The sequence below is a fragment of the Neurospora tetrasperma genome (genome assembly GCF_000213175.1).
Source record: "Neurospora tetrasperma FGSC 2508 unplaced genomic scaffold NEUTE1scaffold_6, whole genome shotgun sequence".
NCBI classification, from domain to species: domain Eukaryota; kingdom Fungi; phylum Ascomycota; class Sordariomycetes; order Sordariales; family Sordariaceae; genus Neurospora; species Neurospora tetrasperma.
In genome coordinates this window covers 223,839-242,903 of record NW_009799104.1, presented here as the reverse complement: position 1 = coordinate 242,903, position 19,065 = coordinate 223,839, and the positions used below count along the sequence as shown (strand labels likewise).

Genomic DNA, 19,065 nt, shown 5'->3' with positions numbered 1-19,065 from the left:
AGTCACGGCAAAGTTCTATTCATGGCCGCGGCGGTAGACGGTGGGCCACCCCGCTGGTATCTCCCATGGGACCACCTGGGTCGCAACAGTTCCTGTTTCCCTGTCATACCTCCCCTCAAAGAACTTCCGCTCCTGGTCTACCTGGGTATAATGATTCTCCTGTGGCGACGCACCTGGTAATCTGTATCTGTTTACCGTGGCGACATGTATACCCTCCACGACAACGCCTCTCTTGACGTTGCCAGCCAACTGCCTTAAGAGACCGACCAGGTATTCGGTATGCTGCCACTCCTCACGGATAGAAACAGTTATCCTTTTGAGCCTTGACAAACTGTTTGTTCTCCAAGCCGTTACGATGGCCTCGTTTTCAACAACCAGTCGAAGACATTGTCGTGCGGGCATTACCTCGCCGCCTTCTTCTGTTCCGATCCACAGTCGCCCAAACTGTATTTCGAGCTTCATCAACCCCCGGCACCGCTTCGTGATGGTGTTTCCCATGTTCACGAGCTTCGCAATCCAGGCTTCCGTTTCCCTGTTCCTATCAGACTCTTGATAACATTTGATTCTCAAGTGTCTAATGTTGAACGAGTTGGGCCTTGTGATCCTTACCAGCCACACCCTGTGATGTACCAAGTCCAGGTGAAAGGTGTTGGTGGTATAGAAGATCATCGCAGCCTCGCGGGCGAACTCCCGAGATACCCGCAACAAGGTTGGGAAGGTGTGGAAGAGTGGACCGGCCGCTCTACGGGCATCTTGGGCCTGATAATGGAAAGTGGGTACCGGTAAGGTGTTGTGCGGAACGATGAGCTCTTCCGAAGTGAGCAGGGCGCCATACACGATATTACGAATCTCTGGCGGCAGTTGAAAAAATGGGAATGGCTGCTGGAGGGCCAAGGGCCGGGAGGGAGGAAGGGTCAAGCTGAAGCTGGCGGGAAACGGACGTAACGGAACAGCCTGACCGAAGGCGACGAATGACGGAACGACCACTGGGCCAGCTGAGGGGATGTTGGACGTGACGCTGGGGTTGGCAGCAGAGGAGTCCTCTACGATGGCCGTGTTTTCGGTACTCTCGTCAACTAGAGGAGACTTGTGTGTTAGATCCATTTTGGTATAGTATTTGGGGATTCTGAGAAGGCGGTAAACAGAAACGGGTAAATATATATATAGATCACAAAAGAGAGACGCGCAGAGCAAGAACGAAGGGAGATACCGGGCTTTCTCTATCTCTTTTATGTTTGGATGCCATTGTTTGGTGAGAAGCTTTTGGAGGTAAATGACCAAGATGGAAAAGCCGGCAAACATAGTCATCAACAGAAAAGGTGACTGCGAAAGATGTGTGCGTGCGTGGATGTAAGAGAGGCGTGATTGACGAGAAGCAAAGAGTGGGAGATATGATGCAAGCATCAAAGAAGAGAGGAGGCCAAGCGAACAACCGCCGTCAAGCATGAAAGATGACTGAAAGGACAAGGCGTGAAGCAAAGCGTGATGTGTTGAGTCATTGGACGCAAAAGACTCATCACTCGCATGCCTATTGCCTTTGACTTGCTTGTTATGAGGCTTCACGGCGTCAGAACTCGCCGACTGGATGGGAAGGAATAGCGGCGATGGCGACGGGCTACTCGGAGAAGAAACAGAAGAGGCAAAACCAGCGATGGTGTTGAGGCCCAAACAAAACTTGAAGAGAGAGATGATCAGAGAATTGTAGTTTTGAGGCCCAGATACCTCTAACAATCGAGAGCATTGTCGTCAAGACATCGAACTGTCTTCATCATCTGAATCAGGCGCGGGCTCGCTGAAGTTGCTGAGATGCCAACGGCAGGGACCGGAAGAATCGACTTTTTGATCTCGGGGGTGGCTTGACGAGGGAGGAACGAAACCTCGGGGAGTGACAGTGTAGCTGTGGGAGCCATTGTAACTTAGTATGGTAGTTGTCTGGGGATGTAGGTAATTGAGTGACATAGCCCTCGATGTGACGGGTTGTAGGAGCCATTGTGACTGGGGATGATGGTGGTGGTGATGTAGGTAACGGAGTGAGCCCTCGAAGTCAATAGTCGGGATCCAGAGCACTGAACGCCAAATGAAGGCAATTTGATGGTACTCAGAAACGCGAGTCGGAGTCGGAGAGTATCTCCAACAACCGAAGTTGCTGAAAAGATCCAGTAGCAAAGTTGACACAGTTCATGTCGGAAGAAACGAATCAGGCGCAGAAGGAGGAAGCGGGCGGGAGGCGGAAGAGGTAGAAGTTTGGTGTTGCGGCAGTAGTAGCCCACCAATCTCGCATCACCTAGCAACTCTTCGGGAGGTGGGTGGCACCCCACCCCACAGGGAAGACGACTACCATGTTGGCGCAGAAGACGACGACCCAAAACTGCGACCATGATCAGCTTGGGCATGGCGAGGGCGTATAGAGTCTGCCAAAAAAGGAAGACAGACTCTGTCTGCGGTTCGTCGGACATGAGGGCGTGATGGGATGAGATGCTGAAAAAAAGATGAGAAAAGTGATGGAAAAAAAGAGTGATCGGATGAAATGAAAGTGATTGGATGAAATTTGAAACCAATGTTGGTGTCTTCTTAACCAAAAAGAGCACCAAAAAAAACAAAGCTCTTAACGATGTTGAAGAGAAAGAAAATCTGACGAGAGGTTGGGCCGGGGGAAGAGGAACGTTTCTCGGTGTCTTCTTTCTTGCTGGTGTCGTTGCGTTGGAGACAGAAGGGGCGGTGGATAGAACAAAGGTTGTCCGCCTGGCCGCGTTCAGGGCCCAGTCCTTTTGACATTGAAATGGAGCAAAAACCACACCAACACGAAAAGCACCCTACTACACCAAAATGTAGAGAGGAGCGGATCTGGAGTTGGTCATGGCCTTCGTCCTTAGGGATTGAGATAGAGTAGCAAAACCACAGTTTGTTAACCTCTATTAAAGGTCAAAGGGGAGAGCGAGACTCCCTTTATCGAGCCTTAGAATAGAGGAACAAATCTAGAAGTTAGTTTTCCTCTAAAAGGGATGTTAGGCTTACTGTTATTGGGACGTTCAATGATGATTCTATAGTCTAGAGCGGGATTTCTTAATCTATTTTTAAGAAAGAGTATTGTCTAGTCTTGAATTCCTATCCTTCCCTCCTTACTCCCAACTTAGGATCTCCTCCTTATATCCTTTTAGTTATTATATTCCCAGGGTACCTCTCGACCGATACAATAGATCTGCTCCCTAGTAGACAATAGACCAAGACCCTGATACCTCCACTTATCTGCCCCTGAGGGATTCCATACTAGAGCGAGAGACTCAAAGCAAAAATAAAGAAAAAAGCAAAAAAGAACTAACCACCCCAAATCAACATTTGTCTGTAGCATTTAGGAATGCTAAGATGGTATGTAGGTAAAGTTAGGATTGGACGATTGCGTTTAACCGGGCATGTTGAGAAATGCCGATGGTTGGTTTTGGTCGAAACGCCCTCTGCGCATATGGGGTCGGTGAAAGGGTTCTGGCCGGTGATGCTGTAGCGAGACGAGCTGTCGGTTGAAAATCAAGATGGCTGAGGCGTAGGGAGGGCAACGGTGATGGCGGCGTTAGCCTACCTCATCCGCTGCTGCCTCCTACCCTGTCTCCCCATCGGATTTATTCATTGTCCTTGGCTCTATCTAGCCGCACACACGACAAACGGACCGCGTCACCCAGAACATGATAGTCATTCTCACTGATACCGGTCGTATGCGTAAGCCTCCGTCCAGGGAATAATGCATGGGCAAAGGTGGGGAGATCAACTTACTTTCGCCTTCCTCTAGAGAATCATTGTCCTGATCTTTGAGAACGGGGTCGAAGTCGTGGTTGTCGGCATGGTGAGTAGCAGAAGCATGAGAAGAGCGTGTGGAGGACATGATGGACTGGCTTGAGAGGTGAATGAGTGGCTGTGGTGTTTGGAAGAGTTGATATCGATGGAGTTGGAATAAGGAGAACTGAAACAAGGCGCAGTCTTGGTGAGAAAATTGATTGTCAAACGGGAAAAGTATTGAGATAAAAGGTTGCTTGGATGATGCTGTTGGGATATCGTGTGTTGTCGAGATTGGAAGTTTGGGAAATGGAGGAGGGAAGGAAGGGAGATCTGAGCAAACAAATGGTCCGTCGAAGGAGAATTCACTTTTCAATCGCTCCAGTGAAGGGACACTGCTGTCTGGATGGGATGAAATAGGTGTGGTATCTTGGTGATTGGGAGTGATGGGTGTAGCAAGCAAAACGTGAGTGAATGGTTTGCTTGGCGGAGTCCAAAACCTGACTGCGACCATTAGTCAGGAACCAGCAGCACTTGGACCGTCAGACAACGGAACAGATATATAGGGTGAGGAAGCAAGTGTAATTCAGTAGGGGTAGACACACCTGATCATCTCTATGATCTATCTGTATAAGCCCGGAAACTCTGTAAACAATTTTTTAAATTATTGATCCATTACATGCCGGAAAACCTCTCTTGCGCTCTCTTCGCCTCCGCAGCAATGCTGTACGGTGGCAGTGGCTGAGAACTAATCGGCCATGACTCCCAACTGGACACGGAACATCGCGGGCAGAAGCCTTCTTATCTTGGTAGGAGAATTCGGTTGATGATTTCAATGTCGACAAAGTGGAAGGGGTTGGGGAGCTGAGGATTGTGCTGAGTTTGGGGTCGGTATTCCAATCCAGGCTGAAGTACGTTTCTTTGACTACGGTTGTAGTTGGAATGTATTCCTTGATTTGAAGGGGTCGGGGTATTCGGGAGTGTGGTGACCGGGGGGACAGCACACGGTAGAGGTACCGAAAAGCGTGCCTTTCAAGTGTACGGAACCCGGCTGTGACAAGACATCAAGACCAGCAATCTTCAGACCATCAAACCAGACCATCAGAGAGCACACAGTTAATTCCCGGCCAAATGCACTCTTCCTAGATAGCCAGGCTTTGACAGGAAATGCCCGGAGTTCAAGAGGGTATAGGAAAGACCTTACTGAGCTCCAAAGCTCAGAGCATATTGCTCGCCAAGCGCCCCTGCTCGTGCTTCATGCCGCCAACCTCGCCCAACAATTTGAGTACGGCGTAAACCCACCGCCACCTCTCGACACCCCGTCAACCGTGTCAGCCTCTAGGCCGGGCGCGGAATAATTTCACGCCAAAGAGTCACCGACAGTTACCCATGCTGTCCCCCAAAAGTCCAAGGCGGCAAATCATGTGGCCATGCCCAGCGTTACCGCTCAAAAACAGCAACCTGGCAAGTCGCGAGGATGTGTCCGGCCAGTTTGATGACATGGCGGGACAAGCCAAATTGCTCATCGAGCGATTTGCGAGGTACGCGGTGGGGGCCTCTAGGGCGGAGATCAAGCGGCGTGTCGAGAGCGCCAACGAGCTCGCCCAGAAAAACAAGTGGAAGGTCGAGGTAACCCTTGAGGACAAAGGGATCAAGAATGAACTCATTGAAGAGATTGTCGAGAGAAAGATGAAGCTCCTCGTAGGCAAACAGGGTGAAATGTTGAGTACGCCTGCGGCAAGGCATACCATCGCCTTGTACAAAAGAACCGGAGAGGCATCTAAGAGCCGGCCATTCGTCGACCCCGCCGACGACGAAGATACGCCGCCCTTCGTATTAACGGGAAAGATCAGGATTGGATATAAATGGATTCGTTGGGTGTGAGTGGATGGATCATGATTGTTTCTTTCTTATTCCACAACCTTCTTCTTCATTCTGTTTCGTTGCCACAGCAGGAGCGGGACTGAAGCCCTCTTTCCTTCCGCTGCCCCCATTGAGAACCTTGATGAGCTAAGCATGCACATCTGCATTCTGCAAGGCAGCCAAGCAGAACCCGAGACTCAAATCTGTTCTTTTTTTCTTTTTTTTTTAATATATGTATTCTTTTGACCCTGTCACACCTCCTCAATTTCCTCCCTTGTCCCAAGACAAGCTCCCTCGCCACAGCCACCTCATCGGCCTCTAGTTTCCACAACGACCCCCAAGAGAACCGGCAAGATGGCACCAGTATACGACGTGGAATACGATTTCCACCCAGACGGTGCCGCGATCCCTTACCTGGTCGAAGTCGATTCCTCCTCAGCAGGTTCCAGCCCGGTCCTCCACCACCCTTCCGATCTCGAAGATGTCGACTACTGGTTTCGACTTGAGTATGCCGACTGGGAATCGGCTGTCAATAAGGACCCAAAGACACGTGACTCTTCAGCTCCACGACCTGTTGCTAGGAACAAGAGATCGTGGAACGGAAGAGGCGAGATGGAAAAGCGTGTTAAGAGGCAGAGGCTGGACCTCGATGGATCTTTCAATACGGCGTAAACATCCTTCGCCCAAAACACTTCAAACGAAACGACAAGACGGCGAGGTCTACAGCACCTAACTGGTGTTTTGTTTGACAACACATACGGACAGGACCTGGGACACACCAGTTCCAGAAAAGTATGCCACTTCTTCCCACCATGTCGCATTGTTCTGAAGAGCACTAACTGATCACTGCGCCAACAGTCTCCTCGATAAACAAGCCATACATCGCAAGGGCACAAGCAATCTGACCCACAAACACAACTACCGTTTCTGGTTCTTGCGTGCTACGGCATGAGTGAATACGAAACTGCCGACAAAGTTACAAAGCAAATCGTTGGCAATTTCTGCCAAAAGCCCACATCCGCCTTGAGGTTTTGGAACACGCACCGCCATCTCGGACATCGCCGTTACCGACACGAAACACCAGAGTTGATGTCACTGCAATCCTTCCCCGGGCCCATAGGCCGTCGTTGATGAACACGAATCTGCGTCCGCCGCGTTCATAGACTTCACAGGGGTAGCGCTCTCCGTCCATAGGACCGATGGTGATACGGGAGGCTTCGCGGAACTAGCAGGTCAATCCCTTTCCACGACAATCTTTTCCGAAACATCACACCACGAAGATCCCATCTTCTGCCCGCTCGTGTTAATGGGTCAGTTGCTCTCCGGTGTCATCATTGCTGTGGTCTCAATATGGCACAGGATGCCAGTCGTCGGCCGGAGGAGGGGCAGAAGGTGGCGGGCATGGGGGCTTCCCATGGAGGCAAACAACATCATCGCCGCATTCGACTTCTGAAGATGGTGTGCCGATGGCCTGGACCGCTGTGCGCCCACTTGGCACAACTTGGGTGGAATGAGCTTTCTTGGGAGCAGCGGTCTGGGTCTTTGTAGCGAGGACCTGCTTTGGCCTGCCATCCTGACTTGCTGGCGCCTTGGCCATGAGCTTCTTGGGAGCAGAAGTCTCAGTGTTTTTTGCTCAAATATGTTGAAGGTGAAGACGAGGAGTGGTTGGGGACGATAATTCCAGCTCTCAAGGGGGAAGCTTGACGCTGGGTGGTGTCAGGTCGTGCCAGGTCACATGAGGAAGAGGTGGACACGAGCTATAGGGGGAATAGCAGGAAAATGTCTAGTGTCTGGGAAAGGAGAGCATAGCAAACCATCACCAGATCTACAGTTATTCGTCGAATTCACTCCACCTTTTGAGGACACTCCGTCGTTCAGACGTTCTTTATCGGGACGCTGCCGGAGGACAAGACAGCTGTGACCCGAGATGAAAGGGCGGCAGCGGTGTGATGTAGGTCGCTTTGATGGACATCATACGCGACATCATACGTTGTAAGATATTGAGGGTACATTGGGCGAGATGGGGCATTTGGTTTTCGAGTTCCTAACCTCGTAGCCCTTTCTCACACCATACTTACCTATTCTTGGTGCCTGAGCCCATGTAGAGTTTGGGAGGACAGTTTGGTTTCTCTATTACAAGGGCGTAGATATTCTATACTTTGTCGTTGGGATCAAGAATCGGGAGTGAGCGGATCACAGACATCAGGGCCTTTACCACTCTGATCTGGAAGGGAGCAAACCTCTCCAAGGTCTTTACCCTACTCAAGGGTCAACATGACGCGGTGGAACTTTTCCGTGCTGGCTTTAGAGCTGTTGGTGCCGACGGCTTTAGCAAAAAGCTAGAAACAGCGGTAGCCAAACTCCCGCAGCGCGTTGTCACTTTGGAAAAACGCATGGCTAACTTAGCGTACTTTCAACTTTGCTCCTCGGTGTTCCACCAATTGGGTGAAAAACGGCACATCACCAAGGGGCTTAATACCGAGCTCCTGAAGCTTGGTAAAAATCTCAAGGGCTGCGACGTCCCAAAAATGGACATTAGTTCCTTAGGGGCCACCATTGCGCTCTTGTACAACGAGAATGTCCAGCGATTCGAGAACCCCAAGATCTTGGCGCCACTCAAGAATGTATTCGCATCGAGCAAGATTTTCGTACGACCGGATTAAACCTTCATGCATTATCGACCCCGAAATATCCAACACCATGCTTGACCAACTACGGGAGATCAGCGAGGTGTAGGGCTACAGGTGGTGGGTCCTACACTCGAGCATCCAAGATACAATCAGCGATGACGGCAATACCGTACAGCACACCACCGCACTCATGAGCTTCGTGACTGTGGTTATGCGTCGCCCAACGGAGACATTCCCGGTTGCCCAGTGTGCAATACACTGAGCCACTTCTATGATGCCTGCAAGAGAGAAAAGTATCTGGGGAAGACAGGCGCCATGAGGACTGGAAGTTTCTCAAGTAGTGATAGTGGATATGGGTACGAATACTCCGTTGCGTCTCCCCAACGTCTTCCGAACGGGATAATGACGTACCTGTCTTCGAATATCCCGCCCTTGACGCTCCGGCTTGTCCGGTCTTTTGAATGGGAAAAGAAGTTCTAGCTCTCTTCCAAAATATTGACCGGCTGTGGCCCCTCGTCCTCATCGTCGTCCTCTGCCTCATCATTCCTGTCGTCCTCATCTTCCGGCCGAGGATGCTTCCTCAAAGACGAGGCCGGGAGGGGGTAAGAAGGAGAGGTGGGAGGCGGAAGAAAAAAGAGGGGGGAGGCGGCGGCGGCGGCGGCGGAGAGAGGAGAGGGAGGCTGGATAGGAGAAGAGGGGTTGGCGGCGGTGGGGAGAGGAGAGGGAACGGAGCGGAGAGGAGAGGAGGGAGCCAGGGAAAGATAGGAGGGACTGGCGGCGGCGGGGAGAGGGTCATTGCCCTGGCGGGCCGGCTTGAAAAAAATCGCCGATCGGGCGATTGTTGGCCGAGACCAAAATCTTTGGCTTCTTGCCCCTAGGGGCGCGGGTGTGTGCCGTGATTGGGGCACGGGTGGCCCCCGTGACCCCGAATTGGGTCAAAGCCGCCTGTTTCGAAGCAGGCGCGGGCTGGGCAGCGGGCCGGGCAGCGGGCCGAGGAGCGGGCTGGACGGCCGGGCGTGGCGGAGACGCGAGCACTGCGGCTAACGAAGGCCCGCCAGACATGTAGCGGGCAATCGAGCACCAGCCCGCCTAACACTGGCACATCGGCCAAGATCTGTTCATTGATGGACATTCACAGATTCAGATCTTTTGGACGGCCCGGCTGACAACTCAAAATGCAACAATCCAGCACGAACGAGTTGTCCCCCACTCAGCACCTTCTTTATAAGCCTCATGAGGGTCCTCTGGCTTCTCTTCACATCGGCCGCTCACTGCCTCATGACCTCAAGCTGATAGGGAAGAACTCGTTCATGACACCCGGTTATCCAAGAATTCCCCTACCATCCAGCCAATATGTTCCCGCTCTTCTATCCACGTCCGAGACACGTCTATCCGATGTTTCTTTTGTGTCGTCGAGATACCTTTCATCTTGACTTAAGATCCGGCCTATCGTCTTGTTTGCTTTTTTAAAGGGAGCAAAGACCAGCGTTATTGCAGACGAAGCGCAGTTCTTACGCAACGGCGAGAGCGCCGTCTGGCGGTGGATTCGCAAAATCCCGCGCGAATCCACCGAACGTATCTTGTTCTGCCACCCCGCTACCTCTCAACAGCGTCCAGGACATGAAGGCGTTCGCAGCCATGCTATGGGAGAACGTAAAGCTCCCGGTCACAATGACCGAACCCTTCGAGTTCCATAAGTTCCAGTGTACTGGAATTTGCAACAAGGCGGATCCACAACTTTACATTTTCAGCCGCGATGCAATGGAGATCTTGCAGCAGTCCCGCTCTAGGCCCTGGGCGTTATCGAACGAGTATGAGTGGGGTTACAAGTGATGTGTCCTCCACCCCAAGTTCATCTGTTGGAAAAAAGGCCAAAAAAACGCTGAAGAGCAGCTGGCCAGGGTTACCAGAGACTTGAAGAAAAGGGCCGAAGATGACGCGAAGATGGTTACCTCTAAAGAGGGAGGTTCGGGAGAAGGCAGAGAAGGCCGAGAAGCTACTGAGGGAGATCGAAGAAGAGAGGGAAAGACAGAGGCAGGAGCAGGATAATATGCCGCAAACACGTTTAGTTGAGGCTTCCGTGCTCGGTTCTGAAGACATGGCTATCATTGCCAGTCAGCGTTAAGACAGTAAAGTCGTCGCGGCCAAGACCGGAATGGTCAACGAGCTTGATACGCTTCTGCGGTTGAGCTGCGATGTACCGCTACATGGTCGAGTGCGCGACAATGACATCGGAAGCAGGTTGAGAGGAGCGGAGCGCTAGAAGGGGCGTAACCACCATGTCCATCACTAACCCGCTACGAAACGATCCCCCGGCAGCACCAGCTATGGTCGATGTGGGATTGAGACCTACGACCTCAGGAGGAACACTCCTGCGCGCTACCGCGCCCATCGACATAACAAGCCGGCACCACCACACGCTATCTACTCATCATCCTCTCCACGAGCGAAGCTCATCCAACTTCGCATCCATGACGTCCAGCTTTCCGTCGACAGCGCGGCGCCGTGGGGCGGGGAAGAGCGAAGTCTGATGGCAGAAAGCCGGTGAATTGCTCCCAAGGAGCGGGGTTGTTGGAAGATGAGGGGTTAGCGAGGCGGTACGAAGGGAGTTCGTCCTCGTGTTCATGGGAGGATGCCTTGCGCTTGAGGGATATTGGCGTTGGAATTACGGTGCAATGGCCAGAGCTGATGGTTGGCAATCTGGTGGTTGTGGCAGATGACGTGGAATACCCGTCCTGGGGTGAATAGCAGATGAAATTCAGGCATGATCTTTGATGTTCAGCACCTTATCTTGCCAGTCCCTTGCCGCCGCCAACACATAATGAAGTGTCCGTACATGGTCGTTGGGCGCGGCGATTTTGTCTTCGTACCGCCGTCGGCAGGATTGGTCCCTGAGGCGCTTTCCGAAGCAAAGTTAGAGGAGGCTGATGCCTAGTTGGTCGAAAGAGGTGCCTTTCGACACGGGCGGTCCCTGGCTGTGGTTTGGTTTCTTGCCCACAAAGGTGTGTTGAACGTAGGGTGCGTTCAAAAAGACCGGTTCGTCTTCGGCGAGTAAGTGTGAGGGGGAGTTTGGATCTACGAGGGAGATGATGCCCGTCCTAGTGATGGTCCTGGGAAGCGTTGTTCACCACAGTAAGAAAACCAAATTGAGGTAAAAAATCCCACTTCTTTTTTGTTTTCACGAGTCCATGTGAGCGACTCAGTGATGATAGCTATCCCAACTCAATTCTTTTCCCACTGCCAGTCCTTCCAGGAATGAATCATACCCATCAATTATCCTCGAAGTTCAACCCCTTACGCACCCTGGCGAAGTCTGCACAAAGGCCTTCCCCTCTCCAACACCTTGGCGTTGCAAGTCAACCTCGAGTCCTCAATGCACGTCAATCGCTCGCCGCCTATTCATCATCATGTCGTGATTAGCATTCCGTTCTTCTCTTTCTATTTCCCATCTCTCATCGTCGACCAACAGTCACAGTTTGGAAGGAAGTACTCACAGTTGTTGACGCTTGCAGGCACACACCTCCCCGTCTGGCCATTGACATTGCAAACATCCTGCTTCAAGCTGGTGTTGGCGACGCAGCAGGTACCACTGGGGACGGGGCGGCCGGCGTTTTGGCGGGCAAAGATGTCGCGGCGGAGAACCGAGGTGTCGGATTCGATGACGGCGGCGTTGACGGAGAGAGCCGTGAAGAAGAGGGAGGTGAGGATGGTGAACTTCATTTTGGCGATTTTGGAGTTTGAGTGGTTGTTGATGATATTGGTAATGGCAGTAGTGGGTATTAGGACAGGCTAGCTGGTTGTTGACGAGAAGTGGGATGTAGAATGAAAGGACCGGCCGGCGGTTGATGAACTGAAGATTGCTGTATGAATGAATGAGTGAGTGTGTTGATGAGGGAGGTGAGTGTGTTGATGAGGGAGGTGAGTGATGGACATGACGGGAAAAAGCTGACTTTATACCAAATGCCCAGGAGGGGAAGTAAGGGTCAAGTTTGCAATGTTACCAGACCTCCTATCAGTTGGAGTAACAGCTTGAGTTCGGTTAGGGAAGACATTCGGAAACGGTACCGAGGCCCCTGTCCGTGGTACCTGAAGGAGTGATCAAGATCTCCAGATTGACAGCCCCGGGTTGAGCGATCTCCTTGAAGCCGGAAACACTCAGTTCCAGAATGACAGTTCCAGCGCTTGAGCCCAAGCGGGAGCCGAGGGTAACTTGACGGAACGGTGACAGGGTGGTGACAGGCGGCTAATCCCCAACCGAAGCGACATCTTAGAGGGGTGATGTTGCAACAGGAGGCGTTAGACATGGTAGCATCGCCAGATCGCGAGGCCCCTTGTGGTGGTTTGGCTGGGCGTCTCGAAGCCCTACAAGTGTAGGGGCTCAGGGGGTGCTGTTAGGGGTTGTGTTCGTGTCGCAGGTGCCCCACCTTCCGTATTGGTCAATAACACCCCCTCTTATTGGCTGTACCTGGAAAAACGGTGATCTTGGCAGGGGACAGCCTGGGGACAACCGAGGAAAGAGACAATTCAGACGACGGTGACATTGTTGAAGCCTAGAGGGAATCAGCTACGACGAGGTAGAGTTAGAAAAACAAAAAGTCAATTGGTTATTATAACCTGGAGCAATAACGATAAAGATTGGTAACAACACATAAAGTGGAGTGTTTATTCTGGTGCCCCTCCTCGTCCCCAACCCCTCTGTCTTCCCTTTCGTTTTTTTACTCTCATCGCTTCTCCCACCATCTCTTCCTCCCTCTGCCACATACACATCAAGCCACGATGCCTCAAGCTCCAATCTGCGCGCCGTCAACCCCCGTGCTAAAGTGACTCTTCGTCAGCAACCACTGCTCCATCGTCAACATGCCCGGGTGGTCCCTCCTCCTCGCCTCAATGTCAGCCTTGTAGCCCTCGCTCGCGAACCAGCCAATCATCAAGCCAAGCTCCCTGGCAACAAAGGTCAACAGACTTCCGGCAAACGAGTACGTCAGCGGCATCGGATACCCAGTCGCCTTGGAGAAGGCCCTGCTGAGCTGCTCAATCGTCAACTCATCCCCCGCCAGCCCGACCGCCGTGTGATTCCAGTCCTCCGGGGCGTCAAACACCTTGGCTGCAAAGACTCCGATATCGTGCACCGCAATCCACTGCAGAGACTTCCTGTTCTCTCCCAAGTGGTTCTTCAGCGCAGTCAAGAAGAGGCTCGTCGGCATGCCGGGCTTGAGGTTGTCCATGAACGCCACGGGCCTCAGAATAGTCCAGCCCATCCTGGATCCAGGCTGCTTGCCGCACGTCGCATTCAGATAATCCTCAATTATCTTCTTGGTCTGGAAGTGCGGGATAGGCGTCGAGTTCTCCCAGCTTCTGGCATCGCCGCCGCGTTCAACAGAGCTGTACACAAAGTGCTGAACACCGTTGGCAATGGCTCCGTCAATGAGGGCCTTGCCTTGCTTGACCTCACCGTCAAAGGTCACGCCGGGACCCATGGAGACTTGAACCGAAAAGACGCCCCAGATGGGGAGTTGCTGATCGCCTGCGATGATCTTGGCCGACTCGAAGAGGGCCGGCACATTCTCGAGGTTGCCTTCGACCAGCTTGACGCGCGGGTAGCGCTTGACGAGGTCAAGGGCAGCAGGGCTGTCGGCTTTGCGGGTGACGGCGAGGATGGAGAACTTCTCGCCGGACTTGTCGAGGTCCATGAGGGCGTCAATGACGGCACCGCCTTGTTGGCCGGTGGCACCGGTGACGAGGATGGTTTTCTTGGTCATTGTGGGGGGCGTGTCAAGTGTGCCGATGCTAGATTGACAGGTTGTGTTCGATGACAAATGTCAGAGTTGAAAACGAGGAAGAGGACTCGAGTGAGTGCAAATGCGAGAATCTCCTTGAGTTTCCTGTTAGCCACTGGAAATTTCTCAAGTCAGAGTTTCTTGGATCAGGTAACCAAATGGAACACAAAGTTGTGAGGGCAGTGTTAGTTCCGATGACCGACGACACTGCATTGTCACACTGACATGAAGATTCCAGCGGAGTGGCAGTGGCCACCGCAGCATCCGGGACTGCACCTACACAGACACATCCAGGGAGACGACGTTGAACTTGGACCATTTTGGAATCTCGCAACTGCCAACTGCCAACTCCCATCAAGGAAACGACACCGGCATTACATTGCGTGACCTGCATTCTCACCTTCCCTAGCGCCATTTTTTGGGCTTCAACCCTTCTTCAAATGCCTGCAACACATCATTTACATGCCTGAGTGTGGTTTTCTGGTATTATACCGCACGTACTGGGCATGAGGATGGGCGCAGAGCATGCACCAACATGGGGGCAGGGGCATATACGAGGTCTTGGACTGCACGAGCCTCTCCCCCCCAGGACTAGGTTTAGCGATGCACGAGCCCAGATGAGTTCAGATTGGAGAACCCTTCACCCGTCATGTGGTACCTCCTTGCATCTGTCAAGGAAGAAAAGAAGGCAGTGAGCAGCATCTCGGGTCCGGTTGATCACCGCCCTCCACGAAATTACTACTATGCTTCTTCTTCGCCCAGAGCCAAAGCTTGCTGAGCCTGTCTCGCACTCACCCTGACAGCCACTTGACAGCTTTTGCAGTGTTCACATGGACCTCATTTCAGGCTTTCGCTTGAACTAAGCCACGTCGTCGCCGCCTAGTCTGTACGTTGTTTGCGCTAACATAAACGGCAAATCTTGAACATCGTCAACCCGACACCAACAACCACATACCCTCTTATTGACCCAAGTTATCCAGCCCTTATCAAGGAGGCAATCATCACCCATCAACTATCGCCACTTATCACAATAGCGAAGTATCACCGATCTTGACAGACATTTGTCGGAACACTCAAGCATTCATCCTCACCAACCGCCAAGATGGCATCGCCCTCCACTCCACCATCTACTGATCCCACTCTGGAACACTCCATCCAACACCATGTCTATTCCGGCTTACCCCGTCCCCAGTCCGTCGCCGATACACGCCTCAAGACCCTTCGTCGCCTGCTCAAAGGCTACAGCTCCCTCTCTGCACCTACTCTCCTTCAACCCCTCAGTCCGAATTTCACTCACGAGGTTCTTCCCCAATCCTTGGGCATGCCAGTGAGGGGCAAGGAGGACTTTGCGCACCATGCCGCCATGGTTTTCTCAGCATTCCAGAGCTTTGATATGAAGCCTACAGAGCTGTGGGAGGATCCGGACAGAGGGGGGGTGATATTGAGGTGCGCAATGGAAGGGATCTTGAAGACCAAGGAGAAGCCTGAAGGCGAGAAGGGGGAGGGCAAGGCTGAAGAGGGTGGGAAAGTCGGGATGGAGGCCAAAGAAGAGGTCACTCCCCAAGTGGATATGGAAGACGTGTACAACCCTGATGGAGACCTAAGTAATATCTTGGGAGACCTAGCAGAGTCACCCGAAATTCCAGAGACACTCCTGAGTCCCATCACCGAAGTCACCGAACCCGGTTCAGAAATCCCTCCTCTTTCCTCTCTCAGTCTCTCCAACCCATCGACATTTTCTTGCCACGAAGAAGAACAAGAACCAACGTCGTCTTCACCCCCAACATCATTAGAAGATGCACACCCTTCACCCCCATCACCATCACCACCAATCCTAGAAGAGCCGTCATTTCAATCTCAACAAGACAAATCCACAGATAAAGAGACAATCCACTGGAACAACGAATGCCTCCTCATCATCTCCTTCACCCCCTGCGGCTCGCAAATCTCCAAAATCCAAGAATTCGTCGACTCCGCCAAAGCAGTCGAGATGAAGAAGAAACATGCCCCCAAGGGCTTCGACGAGGCCTCGGCGCCTCCACCACCCACTTACAAGCCTGCCACATATCTCGACCTCGACACCCTCAAACTCAAAGACGGAGGAGGTGGATGTCCCGGGTCCGGAGTTCATCACCATCACCATCATCACATGCCTCACATGCGGCACTCATCAGTGACTGTCACTGAACTTCCCCCGTCGCCGGTACAGAGTCTGGACTCCTCGGAGGGGGGAAATCGGGGGGGTTCGCCAAGTAAAGTAATGGGTTGTGAGACCTTGCATACACACAGACATGGACATCAATTGGGGATGGACAGGCCAGTTCAATATCCCATGCCCATGAACGGTCTAAACAGTCTAGACACGTCCGACACATTCAGTACTACGACCGAGTACCCTTCTTCCAACCAAAACTCGCCGCTAAGGTGTCTGGTTGATTGGTCGGCTGAGACTTCAGGTCCTCCATCTACCAATGATGCAGATGCGGAAGAAGCAGATTGTACACCGAAATGGAAGAAATTGCGATTCGCTACTACCAAAAGCACAAGTCCAGCCAAGGGACCCGAAGCTTTTAATTCTGGTTCTGGTTCTGGTTCTGGTTTCGGGCATGTTCATGGTCATAATTCGGGATTGTGGTCGTCGTCAGGTGATCTAGTTGACCATGAACATGGACGTGGAGAGAACAAAGGTTGGAGCGGCACCGTTGTCGACACGATCGAGGTCATTAATCAGTTTGTTCCTTCACGGCTGCTTCCTGTGGAGTTGGACGACCGGACTGGGCAGGTGGCTGTCAAGAGGGAGTGGGTTTCGGGCGCAGCGACTTTTGTGGCGGGGGTTGCGTTGGGGAATTTCTGGTTTGGAGGTGGGAGAGGGGGAGGGAGGGTGGGGTGATTACTGGCTGTGGAAGAGATGGTACGACAAGAGTTGATATAGAAGAAAGAAGAAGGGAAATAAGAAAAAGGAGGGATCAAAGGGAAGAAGAAGATGAAGAAGATAAAACAATCTCATGTTGTTAACGGAGATACACCAGCCTGGTACCTTGAAGACGGAAAGGCGAGGGGTGTTTCATGTCTGCTAAGCTTCTCACAAGCATTATTTTCCTTTGTCATCAGTAGATTTACTCACTAAGAGTTACCCGGGCAAAGACGCCCTTCTGGTGGCCATGTTGGTCCTCGGTAGTTCGGCAGTACATGGTACCAGTAGACTTGCAGAATCAAATAGTCAAATGGAACACCTTCAGACATGATTAGTTCGTCCTTGTGCAAAATGTAAGAGAGAAAGAACTCTGTTACTTAGCGATCCTGGGAAGATAAGGGTCATCAGGATGCCACTGCAATAAACTTCTACGGCCAAGTCACTGGTCTGAACCTTGTCTTCGCCAAACCGTATTTCTGATTTAATCATGAGGCACAGCTCGTATTGTACTTGAACACTCCTAATTATCCCCATTAATGACCGTTTGTTGCCCATGTGTCTACACCATACACATTACACTCTGCTGTTTTCCTTATCGTCTCAATACATTGTGAAACAAACATGTCTCGTCGTTCTCATGACGAACAATCCTCGTCGCAACCCAGCCTCTCCCCAAATAAAATCATAGCATGTTGTCATCTCCAGTGATCCTCTTCTCCCCTTCCCTCGCTCAATAACCTTAAATCCTCCCACCGGCACCGGCCCTCAACGTAGTCCACAAGGCCACACTCCCCGCCACCGCCGGCATCACCAGCCTCACTAGATTCAATCTCGCCCACTTCCTAGCATAATACTCGGCCAGCGACGCATCCGTCTTGTTCTTGTCCCCCTCTCGTCTATTCAACCCTTCAATCTTGGCATTGATCGGCTGCATATTGACCGCACTATGCACGACCGTGATCAAATGGCACAAGGCACTAATGGCATAAAACTTCCATGCGTTGTTGTTGTTGCTACCCGAGGTGACAGTGGTGGAGGAAGAGGAGGAGGAGAAAGAGCGAGAATAGCTGGCCCAGGCGGCGTAGCCGTAGCCGATGATGCCAAAGGTGGAGATGGGGCGGAAAAAAACGTTGCCGACACGCCAGAAGACAGGCCATTGTTGGCCGAGGTGTTTGGCGGCTTGGGGGTGGGAAGGGGAGGAGGGGTGAGGAAAGTTGATGAGGAGGGCGGGGACGCCCATGAAGGATTGGGTGATTGCGTTGCCTAGTGGGGAGAAGGAAGTCAGTTGGTGGTTGGTTTTTGCAAGGGAGGGAGGGAAGGGAGGGGCATGATGGTAGAACGGAACGGGACGCACCGAGGAGGATGAAGGACATGGCAACGGTGGTGCCGACGAGGGCCTCGGTGGGGATTAGGCTGGAGGAGGAAGACATGGCGGTTATGGAAATTGCTGTATCTGCCTTTCGTGGTGAGTTGTAACTGTGTTGTTGGTGAGTTATCAGAAAGGAAGTTCGCGATGTTCACAATGTGGATTGTCAGAGTTCAAGTCAGCTGCGTGAAGGAATTCGGTCTTGATCGCTGAAGGGAGCGAGGGAGAGAACCCCTCCTTTCCTAGTGCCGGCAGTCCATGTGATGCCGTGGAACCACTGCACCCTTCGCCTGTCTCCGGCCGGCAAACCTTGTGCAACGATTGATACTTGCAGGTAGCGATGTACCTTGCGGTAGATAGGAAGGAGCAAATGCAGCTCTTTCCTGTGAAACTCGGTATAGCAGAGCACATTTCAAGCGTGATTGACAGGTGAGAGGGCGCAATTCGACTCAAATTGATTCGTTGCTCGTCTTGGCAAAAGTCACAGAGAACTTCATCCGCGGCGTGTCATGCTGGGCAGTGCAGAGCGCAGCAAAAATACCTGTTGACATGTACCTTGACATATCAGTCTTAAAATCAAGAAATGTCGGACTTGGACAAATCCCGTTTCCTGATCCGCCTCCTTTCGGGTTCATGATCTTAGGAACCTTCCACCACTTTTGCATGGTTTTTGATCCATGATAATCCTGAGTGTCCGGTGGTTAGGAACATGAGAGAACAGTTATTGTATACAAACAAGTTAAATTTTAT

At 52.1% G+C, this 19,065-nt stretch overlaps 9 protein-coding genes across 9 annotated transcripts; 3 read left to right on the top strand and 6 right to left on the bottom strand.

Moving 5' to 3' along the window:
• Positions 1-15: 15 nt before the first annotated feature.
• Positions 16-1,104, bottom strand: NEUTE1DRAFT_140304 (uncharacterized protein; the record flags this gene model as incomplete). The annotated part of the gene is made up of 1 exon (XM_009855663.1): positions 16-1,104. One exon carries the CDS (start codon positions 1,102-1,104, stop codon positions 16-18), a length of 1,089 nt encoding a protein of 362 aa, XP_009853965.1.
• Positions 1,105-1,724: 620 nt separating this feature from the next.
• NEUTE1DRAFT_140303 (uncharacterized protein) lies at positions 1,725-3,874 on the bottom strand (the record flags this gene model as incomplete). The annotated part of the gene is made up of 2 exons (XM_009855662.1): positions 1,725-1,897; positions 3,766-3,874. The coding sequence occupies 2 exons, from the start codon at positions 3,872-3,874 to the stop codon at positions 1,725-1,727; spliced, it is 282 nt and encodes a 93-aa protein (XP_009853964.1).
• A 1,313-nt stretch (positions 3,875-5,187) lies between these two features.
• On the top strand, positions 5,188-6,580 carry NEUTE1DRAFT_49082 (uncharacterized protein; the record flags this gene model as incomplete). Its single annotated transcript, XM_009855544.1, has 3 exons — positions 5,188-5,522; positions 5,973-6,296; positions 6,487-6,580. The coding sequence occupies 3 exons, from the start codon at positions 5,188-5,190 to the stop codon at positions 6,578-6,580; spliced, it is 753 nt and encodes a 250-aa protein (XP_009853846.1).
• A 398-nt stretch (positions 6,581-6,978) lies between these two features.
• On the top strand, positions 6,979-8,291 carry NEUTE1DRAFT_140300 (uncharacterized protein; the record flags this gene model as incomplete). Its single annotated transcript, XM_009855661.1, has 2 exons — positions 6,979-7,109; positions 7,835-8,291. 2 exons carry the CDS (start codon positions 6,979-6,981, stop codon positions 8,289-8,291), a joined length of 588 nt encoding a protein of 195 aa, XP_009853963.1.
• Positions 8,292-8,734: 443 nt separating this feature from the next.
• On the bottom strand, positions 8,735-9,898 carry NEUTE1DRAFT_140299 (uncharacterized protein; the record flags this gene model as incomplete). The annotated part of the gene is made up of 2 exons (XM_009855660.1): positions 8,735-9,029; positions 9,774-9,898. 2 exons carry the CDS (start codon positions 9,896-9,898, stop codon positions 8,735-8,737), a joined length of 420 nt encoding a protein of 139 aa, XP_009853962.1.
• Positions 9,899-11,552: 1,654 nt separating this feature from the next.
• Positions 11,553-12,006, bottom strand: NEUTE1DRAFT_86919 (uncharacterized protein; the record flags this gene model as incomplete). The annotated part of the gene is made up of 2 exons (XM_009855659.1): positions 11,553-11,653; positions 11,753-12,006. The coding sequence occupies 2 exons, from the start codon at positions 11,976-11,978 to the stop codon at positions 11,553-11,555; spliced, it is 327 nt and encodes a 108-aa protein (XP_009853961.1).
• A 1,033-nt stretch (positions 12,007-13,039) lies between these two features.
• Positions 13,040-14,017, bottom strand: NEUTE1DRAFT_103455 (uncharacterized protein; the record flags this gene model as incomplete). The annotated part of the gene is made up of 1 exon (XM_009855658.1): positions 13,040-14,017. One exon carries the CDS (start codon positions 14,015-14,017, stop codon positions 13,040-13,042), a length of 978 nt encoding a protein of 325 aa, XP_009853960.1.
• Positions 14,018-15,137: 1,120 nt separating this feature from the next.
• NEUTE1DRAFT_50142 (uncharacterized protein) lies at positions 15,138-16,925 on the top strand (the record flags this gene model as incomplete). The annotated part of the gene is made up of 2 exons (XM_009855602.1): positions 15,138-16,153; positions 16,325-16,925. The coding sequence occupies 2 exons, from the start codon at positions 15,138-15,140 to the stop codon at positions 16,923-16,925; spliced, it is 1,617 nt and encodes a 538-aa protein (XP_009853904.1).
• A 583-nt stretch (positions 16,926-17,508) lies between these two features.
• Positions 17,509-18,379, bottom strand: NEUTE1DRAFT_86915 (uncharacterized protein; the record flags this gene model as incomplete). Its single annotated transcript, XM_009855657.1, has 2 exons — positions 17,509-18,212; positions 18,304-18,379. 2 exons carry the CDS (start codon positions 18,377-18,379, stop codon positions 17,689-17,691), a joined length of 600 nt encoding a protein of 199 aa, XP_009853959.1.
• Positions 18,380-19,065: the final 686 nt, after the last annotated feature.